The sequence below is a fragment of the Schistocerca americana genome, chromosome 1 (genome assembly GCF_021461395.2).
Source record: "Schistocerca americana isolate TAMUIC-IGC-003095 chromosome 1, iqSchAmer2.1, whole genome shotgun sequence".
Classification (NCBI taxonomy): domain Eukaryota; kingdom Metazoa; phylum Arthropoda; class Insecta; order Orthoptera; family Acrididae; genus Schistocerca; species Schistocerca americana.
The window spans coordinates 716,473,121-716,483,636 of NC_060119.1; the positions used below are offsets into that span (position 1 = coordinate 716,473,121).

Here is a 10,516-nt window from a genome sequence, read left to right on the forward strand (position 1 = left end):
AATAATAAAGAGTAATGACACTATGGCAAAGTTGTCTTCTGTCATGGTTCAAATGGCTCTGAGCACTATGGGACTCAACATCTTAGGTCATAAGTCCCCTAGAACTTAGAACTACTTAAACCTAACTGACCTATGGACATCACACACACCCATGCCCGAGGCAGGATTCGAACCTGCGACCGTAGCAGTCCCGCGGTTCCGGACTGCAGCGCCAGTCTTCTGTCATGATCCCACGTTAATACACTGCGATTATCTATGAATATGTTGACACTTGATAGGGGGTAATGGGACTTCGTGATCAGTCTGCACAACTGTATTTTGCAAATAAAAATAAAGAGTATGGCAGAGAGAGTTTTTCATTGTTGTATGCTGAGGTATCTTCCTGAACCCACTGCCATTAGACGTAGAACACTGTCGGCGGTGAGTGTCAGCTAAGCAGCAGTTGAAATGTTCCACACTAGCAGGATCTTCCCCCAACTTTAAAACTTAGCTGTGGTCGTATCCGTATGCTCGATGGGTCTGCTTGGATTCCTTGTCTCGACAAACACATTATTTGTTTGCAACTTTCACACTGTGCAATAAAGCGCTCTTTTTTTTCACACTACAAGAAACTCTTACCAAGAACGTCCGCCTCTAAAAGCATTCCTGCATAATATTGAGTACATCCACATCTACATCAATACTCTGCAGACCACCTCACGATGAGTTTCGGAGGGTACTTCTGGTCCCACTGATGGCTTTTGAAAGAATGATTGACGATAAACCACTGCATTAGGTCCAGTCTCTCGAATTTTATCGTTGTGGTCATATTGTGGAAATAATATGTTGAGCAACTCTTCCCGGAACGTGATCTCTGAATTTCAACAGTACACCACCGCGTGATACACAACGCTTCTCTTACAGCATCTGCCATAGGAGTTTGTTGAGCGTATCTGTAACGCCCTGACGTCGACTAAACGACCCTTTGACGAAATGTACTGCTCTTTGTTGAAACTTCCTTATCTCTTCTATTAGTCCTACCTGGTAAGGGTGCCATAGTGACGAACGGTGCTCAATAATCGGTCGAACAAGTGTTCTACAAGCTACTTCTTTCGTGGATGAGTTACACTGCCTTGAGATTCCTCCTATGAAACTTAGTCTAACGGCTGCTTTTCCTACTATTTGTTTTACGGTGTCATTCCATTTGAGGTCACTCCAGATGGTTACTCCTAGATATTTTACAATGGATACTGTTTCCAGCAATTTGTCATCAGTCGTGTAGTTGTACAACAGTGGATTTCTTCCCCTTTGTATGGGCAATATGTTCCATTCACTTACGTTCAGGGTCAACTGCCAGTCCCTCTATCGTTCATGAATCCTCGGCAGGTCTTTCTGAAAATCCCTACAGCATTCTGGAGTTGCTACCTTGTTCAAAATGTTTGGTAACATTTTTGGAAAACAGCGATCTTGTAAGCCATATAAAATAAAGCTATATAAAATTAATTAAAACCCGGTCTAGATCGCGATGGTTTTGGCCTAGTCGTAAGCCATCTTCAGAATTGCATCATCAGCAGCATTTGACGATGTATAGAACAGTAAACCTCAGTCGATGAAACTTCTGAACTCAAACTGAGCAGTTTCAGCGACTGAGGTTTAGTGACCCACGCTTTTAAACCGAATTAAAAAGTATAACTTAACTACTCCTAGTCACATACAGATGCCTAGCTCCCTACGGAGAGTCCAGAAAATGTTTGATTGTGTATTTTTAACGGCTATGAAATTACTTATAATATAATAAAAAGTGGGGCGCATGCCGTACACAAATGATGTTCGAATACTTCATGTTCTTACTATTATCTATTGCACACCTCTCCTCCTTCCACGTTTTTGGTTTTAAATCTTACACAACAACAAATTTTCAAGACTATCTGTACGGTTCTATGGGGAAATTATCTTAGTTCCACTTAAAAATGAAGAATACTAAAAATTCATTTCAATTTAAATAATTATTTTTGCTTCCTCCAGTGTATTTCGTCGAATTGGAATGGGTTTTGAATGATTGTCTTGGAATATTACGAAACTACGTTGTCGGAGACTGCGAGAAGGACCTTTTGCCATCCGATGGTAGCGCACTATGTGAGTAGTATCATGAAACGGCGCCAACAAGGGCCAGTGTCTAAGACAGCGCAAGTCGAAGATTTGCAAGCGGAAACTTCAAGCTCTTCACAGAGAAACCTACACACGAAAGATAATTTTTTTGTGAAAATACCGCCTGATGGACATGTAGGAAAGGAACCAGTGGATAGAAAAGGAAATCGTAATGTTAAACATTAAGTAATTTTCTGTGTCACATTGAAGTTCAACCTGAAAGCATTTTTTTCTTACTTAAAACAGTGTAATGGAATGTTCTTTCTTCTATAGTAACTACTAAGTACGAACATTACAAAGAATTTTAGACATTCTTTTCCATTCGAATTCGTCGCAGTACAATTTCGGCTGTGAGGAATAATCCGAACTGTTAAGATTTTATCTCGTTTCAGCAGACACGCAGTAGCTTTCATTGTATTACTGTTGCCAATAAACATGTTAGCTATAGGACTTTTGTTGTGTATCTAGCATCTGTGTAACACGAATTTTAAAAATTTTGTGAAGTGTCAGCATTCCTACCTAAAGTGTTGGGAAGAGGAAGTTAGTGGGCTCTGAGTGGGTGGCTCGGGCACTGTTTCTTTGTTTTAGTAGTCGTCCATCCATATAACAGGCAGTGTGTCATTAAGAAGTCTCTCCAAACGCTCGGAGAATTTTACACACTCGAACATATATTTGTGCAAATACATCCAGACATTATGAATAAACTCTAATTCGTATTCCTGAGGAACCATCACACCAATTTCGTTTGTGAGTACAGCCATCGTTCAAATCACTCTTTCCAGAACGACTAGAAGTGTCATATCTGGTCCTTCCAACTATGAAGAAAGAAATGTGATTATTAACTTGAAATGTCAGACTTACGAATCTCTCAAAATATTTATATCCTACCAGCAATATGAATACAAATTTCTAGAAGAGCTTTGTCGCACTTATTCAGTACTTCGTTCTTGCAAGTTAAAGTTTGTTTATTACAGTGCACAATGATTTAGAGAGGAAAGAGGTCTCTCAGAGAAATGTTTTCTGTTTGAATGTATGTGTACAGTGAACACAGGAGGAATGTTCAGTACCTGCTGCGGAAAATATCGCCCTGCTTCATATTAACAGTTCCCTTCAATTTTTAATTTTTAATCAGCCAACCTAGAGTTAATTAAAGAGACAACTGTTTTATACTCCAGGTCTACTCTAACCTGAAACCATATCCTCATTTTCATTGTGTTTGTTATTGCTTTTGGGCAATGTATTTTTCAGTTCAGTGTTATTATTTGTGTCTTGATGACTGGTGGCAGATTTTCCTTTCATTTCTTTGTCCCTGCAAGATGCTCCACCACAGCAGTTTGTATCTGACCGAAGAAAATGTTGACACACCTACATGAACAAATCGTGTTAAAGAACGTAACTCACAAGGAAGGTTAAAATATGAAAATAAGGAGTTCCAGGCGCAGTCCCATATTCAGGGTAAGCTTTGCAGCTGCAGGCGGAAGTGTTTGGACAATATTAGGGCTCCAGGAAGAGAATTAAAGATTTTAATACTCCCGCTCCCTCAAAGCAAAATGCTCCGACTCTTAACTACCACTAGAGTGATCTATTGCGACTTTCAAAATGTTAAACAATTTCAACGTTTCCCAACAAGGAATAAAATCTAGCCGTTTCCTGTTTTCGTGAACATTTGAAAACTCAAATGAATAAAATGTTTTGTTGTACACCTAATTTGATATTAGTATTTTGGCCTTGATTGAGCACTACCAAGAGTATTTTCTTTGTTTTTATTACGTACGTTGTGCAGACAGAGCGATATTACAGCTGTGTTTTCAGTTCTATTTGATTTGATTAAGTGAGGCATTTGCATTAAGATGTGGTTGTCTGGTACTCATAGTTTTTAAGGAAATGTAAAGTAAATGCTCTAATCTGATTGTAAAAAACTAAAATATTCATAAACTTGCGTTCCAAGCTGTGGGAGGAAGAGCGATTATGCATGACGGAAACGACAAGGACACCTTGGGACTCTGGAATGAAACTGCTGCTTGATCCAGGTCAACAGTAGAGGCCGCTGGCGATCAACCGATGATAATGAAGATTCCATACGTATCCAATGAGAAAGTGGCAAATTTGCAGAGTATTTATCCACGTGAGAGTATGCAACTGGTCGATAGGAAAGGATTGCCATGAGTTGTGTATGTTGTATAATTGTACACGTGTTAACTGTGTTTTTTAATTAATACTTCTTAAGACTGCGTCCGCAGGTGACAATGTAAACAGTGGGCAGCTAAATATGCAGGGGGATGCTGCCGGAGACCTGTCTGGAGAGTATTGAAATGTTCACAAATAGTGACAACAGATCAAAAGACCTACCAATGATAAAGTCATAAATGCAGAAGACCAAAGCAGCAATCGATGCGATTGAGAGATAAGAAAGTAGGCGTTCGAAATTTTCAACCTTTAAATCAAATAGTAATGTGTCTCTAGTCATCTTTCCAGAATAGTTTCAGGGAGCCGGCGGTGATTTGTTTTTTTTATGGGCATTAGTTCGTGGTTCAGGGAAGGGGGGGGGGGGGTGTTGCCATCATACTGGTTAAACATACCTCATTGATATGCGTCTCTGTCCAAATGAAACACAATAAACTGAATACGTTTCCTACAACTCCCACAACCTTCCTCTTGAGCAAACTGGATTCCGTCCAGAACGGGGCTGCGCTGATCAAGTCTTATCTTTAACAAAGTTTGCTGAAGCAGGATTCCAAAAGAGGCAGAAAACATCAGTTGCTTTCGCCACTCTAAGTGCAGCATGTGACAGTTTGGAGGCATGGACTGCTTTATAAATTATTACAACCTGTCCCACGGAAACGGACATCAAAACTAACTTACAACATGTTCACTGGGAGGATATTTACTTTAACTACAGAAAAAGACACTAGCTGCCCAAAAGTATTGAATAATGGTTTACCACAGGGATCCGTCCTTGCTCCTCTGCTGTTTAATTTATATATATCCGATATCCCTCCAACACAGTCCAGAAAGTTTGGCTTTGAAGACGACTAGGCGATAGCTACCCAACACAAGACTTGTGAAAGAACTGAAGAAATCCGAAATTCTGATCTATGTATCTTAAGCCACTATTTCCACAAATGGAGGCTACATCGAAACTCAAGTAAAACAGAAGTTTCATGTTTTCATCTGTCCAACAGCTTGGCACACAGAGCCCTCGATGTCTATTTTGAAAGAGACAAACTTCATTATGAAATGCACCCAAAATACCTTGGGATCATGTTAGATACGACACTTCCTTTTAAGGATCACTTGACACGAACGTCTGCTAAGTTCAAAACCAGATACAACATTCTTCATAAACTCTGCGGCTCTTAGGAGACACTCCTTGGGTACCAGCATTTGGTTTAGTATACTCAATAGAAGACTACAATGCGCCTGCCTGGCTTAATGGTTCACATGTAAAAAAGATACACGTACAACTTAACGACGCCATGCGCACTGTTAGTGGGTCAATACGACCTACTCCCACATACTGACTACCTATATTGAGCCACATTCCACCTCCTGATACTAGACGAAAGATACGAGAAGGTTGCTAATAACACTGAACTTCCAGTAATGGACGACGTAATCCCTGCGGAGCGAAAAAGACTAAGATCAAGACATCTTTCATCACAGTCAGGATTACCGTGGTAAATGAATTCAGTAACATGAATGGAATGGAAACGCTGCTGGTAATAAAACTGTTGCCTACAATGCCTGAAGCTGCCTTGCGTCCAGAAGAAACACTGTGGACTCGACCAGCCTCGGGAAATTTGGACTATCTTGAACAGCATCCGAACGGGCCATGGACGATGTACAGACGCTCTCTACAAGTGGGGGCAAATCTTCACCACCATCGTGTGACTGTGGTGCGGAGCGACAGACGGTTGCTCATGTCCCGCATGTTCCTGCAAGGGTCCTTTCGAAGATTTCCTCATAGCTATGAGTGATGTTATAAAATATATAAAAGACCTTGATATTCATGTATAGCTATTGTTATTTGTGTTATTTTACGCCGGACAGCTGTGCTTAAATGTTGACGTGTAGTAGTTTTATAACCTTTGTATACGTATTGCCATACGAAAAATGAATAAGTAATTATTTTTTAAATGTACAGAACTCCTCTCAGAAACCGAAGTTAAGTTGCATTATAACTCTTGCAGCTGTGTCGGACAAATGGGGGTGTCTTTTTTAGTCGTCAGGATTGGCCAGACACACAGGCAATATTTGCGCTGCTGACAAAAACGGATACTCCATGTTATAAATGAACTGCACCTTTTATTTTTTTTACTCCTCTAGCGACGAGCTACCGTACTGTGAAACGTGCATGTATGGACTTTGGACATATACTTGGGAAGAATTAAAAAAATTCATTACTTACGTTGACTTTTTTGGGGTGATACTTTAAACTACTCCTCTTATACTTGTGATCGTTTTTGCTGCAATATGATTACGATACCACTCTCTATGTGGACATCTTCAGAGAGGCCGGGTGAGTATCTCTTCGGCAAATTTAATACTCGTTTGGCCAGCGGATTAATTTTCTTTTCTTTGTCTACTTCTGTGATTATGTCCACTTCCACCACATGTATGGGATAGTTCTAAATATCTAAGTGCTATCAACGTCTGGTATTAACCGATTTCCAGAAATGCATCGTACTCTGATACATTTTTTGCTAATATTTCTGGAATGAATTACAAGAATAAAAAATAATACCTTTGTTTGGAGTAGTTCTTGAAGAATTTGGATACCTTTGCAGTTGTGTCCATCCTGACTCAACGACCAGCAGATCCATAAAATGCGCATTACATACACAGCGAGAAACATCTACAGCATGCTATTTTTATTATTAGGATAAGATGAAATCGGCAATCCATTCGCAAAGTTATTGATGCACCCTTAATAGTGTCATATCTACATATAGTTGTATTGTATTGTGTTGTATGTTATCTGGAGGCCTAGAAACGACGGACAGGCTCCGTCCTCGCCGGAGCCGCAGTAGTCCACAACCACCCCCCCCCCGCCTCCCCCCCCCGCCCCCCACATGGAACGTCTCACACGGGACGAGTGTTAGAGTAATGGTGGTGTACGCGTACGTGGAGAACTTGTTTGCTCAGCAATCGCCGACATAGTGTAGCTGAGGCGGAATAAGGGGAACCAGCTCGCATTCGCCGAGCAGATGGGAAACCGCCTAAAAACCATCCACAGACTGACCGGCTCACCATACCTCGACACAAGTCCGCCGGGCGGATTGGTGCCGGGGATCAGGCGCTCCTTCCCACTCTGGAAAGCCGTGCGTCAGACCGCACGGCTAACCGGGCGGGGCCACATATAATTACAGAAGTATTCTACAAACGACACCAGTTTAATTTGCTGGCTGAGAAAACTTTCCTTTTTATCTGTTGTCTCAACATTCTTCTGATTGTGTATAACAATAATGTTAATCAGCATTAATGTCCGAAAAACCCGTCTCCGCAATTGACAGGAGTGATACACCCAAGGGACCTGGCGCTCGACCCGTGAGTACAGCATTCGTATCCTGATGGCTCCAGAAATTTTCATCATTAGTACTTGGATGGCAAAGAAACGAGAGGCAATGGTGTACAATTTACAATTAGTAAGCTCTAGACCAAAGTCCTTGGTTAAAAGCCACGCCTGTCCTTGATTCCTCACAGAAGCAGGACGTACGAGACTTATGGTCGGCGTATCAGATGCGAAATATCACGCCAGAAAGTTGCCTTGGAGCTACTGGAATCGCGATGGCTCTGTACTGGCACCGGCCTCATCTTGCCTTTTCCTTTCATTCCATGGATATTTGTAACTGTCTTCACCAGATTAGTTTGGCCACCGACAGTATGGTAACGGGAAGCGAACCTCCTGCCACAGACAACAGTTGCTGCATTAAGATGACGCGTGTGAGGACCGCAACTGTCTGGTCACAGGGAAACGTTAGATTGGAACACAAAAAACTGTTGGCAACGCAGTGGGTAACAAATGATCATTTATTAAAGTAATGGGTAGACAGATAAGTACTCAACTTCAGAGGAAGAATGGTCTTCTGCGAAGTATTTGGCGAATGAGGGAAGTAGTCCTTGATTTCAGCGGTTTCTGTGGCTCATAACTATTGGTAGATGGATCGACTATTTGTAAGTCGTGTGGTGGAAGCATAGTGTGGTTCCTGTTACGTGCGCCTTTTCTGAGGCGACTGATGGTAACTACGATATTGGAATGCCTGTGTTGTTCAGAAATACGGTGCTGTATTCCTTCGGACATGCGTGAATGTCCAGATGAACAGGCACTGATGCTACTACAGCCGTTATTATACGCATGAAATATATTCGTTCGTGTAAGCGGAAAATTCGGGTTCGAGTCGAGGTCCAGCACAAATTTTTCTTGTCGTCACTGCAGTATACAGACAATTGTTATTGCTATTCGCAACTGCGAATACATATCACGTTGTCGTAACTACGTGGCGCCACTCTGGGGACTATCCAGATGTGTGGATGCTAATTTAGTACAGTTAATGATATAGAAATAAATAGCGTCACACATACGCACGTCTTTGGCGAAGGTAAATACAGCGATAATTTTACATTCCTCTTCTTTAAGTGACCTCCATCGCAGGAAAGTACCCCTGATGGGCAGTGCTCTAATCACTTTCAAATAATTATGACCTTGAATATTTATGATGGTAATATGGAGCCGCAGGTAATTTGCCTCCTCAAATTCATGAAATCGCATTTGTTGTCCACAAAAGACCCTGACTGCGTGGAAATATCTGTGCTCAGTAGGCTACGAGATGGAACTCTGATTCTGTCTATTGCAGTGAGAAGGCACTTGGAATTTATGCATTTAAAATTATAAAATTTTAACAAGAAGAATAAAAGCATTGTAATAAAACTGAATAGTTCTCATTGGTATTTAAAATAGAAGTGATTGGTGAAAACTTGCTTCTCTCTCCGTCAGTCCAACTATTCAAAATTGAATGATGTCCAGTGGGAAACGTATCACTTGCTTGGCAGGTGGAGTTGAGTGACACTGTTATTTTAACATTTCGGCCGAATGCCGGCCCGGCCTACCTTGTAGTCGCCCAGGTTGTCGACGACGCAGGGCAGCGAGATGTCGCGGCCGAGCGCCACCGTCGCGTTGGGGATGGGCTCCACGAAGCGCGGCATCGGCGCCTCCGCCACCGCTGCAACACACGCACACCGTCTCTCTGTTAGCCTGGCCAAATTATGATCTGACCTGGGCGAATTTACTTCACTGGCGATTAAAGCAATATTTAATTCAACAAAAATTACCTTTTAACATATCAAAAATCAGACAAAATCGTATCCTGGAAAAGCACCTAAAAGTCATGTTCAAAATGACAGCAATTTTTCAAAATTGTTCTATTGTTAAATGTTATCTTACGCGTTATTTTGAGGAACATTCCCTTCCTTCAGGTAAAGTTTGCTAAAAATGGCTACTGCTAGACAATTTATTGTATTAGAAAAAAAAAAGGTTCAAGAGGCAGTCATTTTCTAGCGCAGAAGTGTGCTGATGGTACACACGTGACCAGCAATTTCTGTCGAAGCGATGTCTTCACAAGCGCTGGAAACAGATTGCGTGTCACGCCGAAAATCACGCACTCATAAGAACAGCTTTGACATATGGAAAAAACAACAATCGCAATCGAAGTGTCCGTTTAGCTGAAGCAGCAATCGAAGTGTCCGTTTAGCTGAAAGATTTTTTGGTCCCAACTGACTGCTTGTTTTGTGGATCTGTTGTGGATTTTTCTTCGCAATACAAACTGAAATGAGATCAAGTTACTACGAAGGTACGTACTTAATGAAACCATTAAAAATACTGTGAGAAACGCTGCGATGAATGGTCTTAAATGATAAAGTACGTCAAAAATATTTTCTGTGAGATCTCCGTGCTGCCGACTGCACATGTTGTGCAAACATTCGTAGTGGTAAACATTTTCCTCAATAATATGCACATATCGAACAGTTATCAAAGAGACAGAAACAAGGACGACCAGTCAATGAAGAACATGAAGCGGTTTTGCTAAAGACATGTACTTTCCTTGAATCTAGTGACGAGGAACAAATTATATATATATATATATATATATATATATATATATATAATATATATATATATATAATTTGTTCACCTATCTATCAAGTTTAATTTTCTTAGTTTTTGCCATTATTATACTTTCTAAGTGTCATTATATTTTTCGTATATGTATAAATCTGAGGATGTGATTAAATTATAGCGAAACCGATCGTGAATGATACTATAATAAAGGAGTTATTAACAGCTAATGCAGCTACCAGAAGTTTTTTTGGAAGATTTTAATTTAGAAAACAT

At 40.8% G+C, this 10,516-nt stretch overlaps 1 protein-coding gene across 1 annotated transcript in view; it reads right to left on the reverse strand.

Moving 5' to 3' along the window:
- The window catches only part of LOC124545053 (lachesin-like), a 394,440-nt gene extending 385,105 nt beyond the window's left edge, over positions 1-9,335 (reverse strand). The window contains exon 1 of the mRNA XM_047123847.1: positions 9,235-9,335. Within this exon, the coding sequence (XP_046979803.1) occupies positions 9,235-9,330 (96 nt within the window). The 5' untranslated portion in view covers positions 9,331-9,335. The remainder of the gene's footprint in view (positions 1-9,234) is intronic.
- Between the last annotated feature and the right edge of the window lie 1,181 nt (positions 9,336-10,516).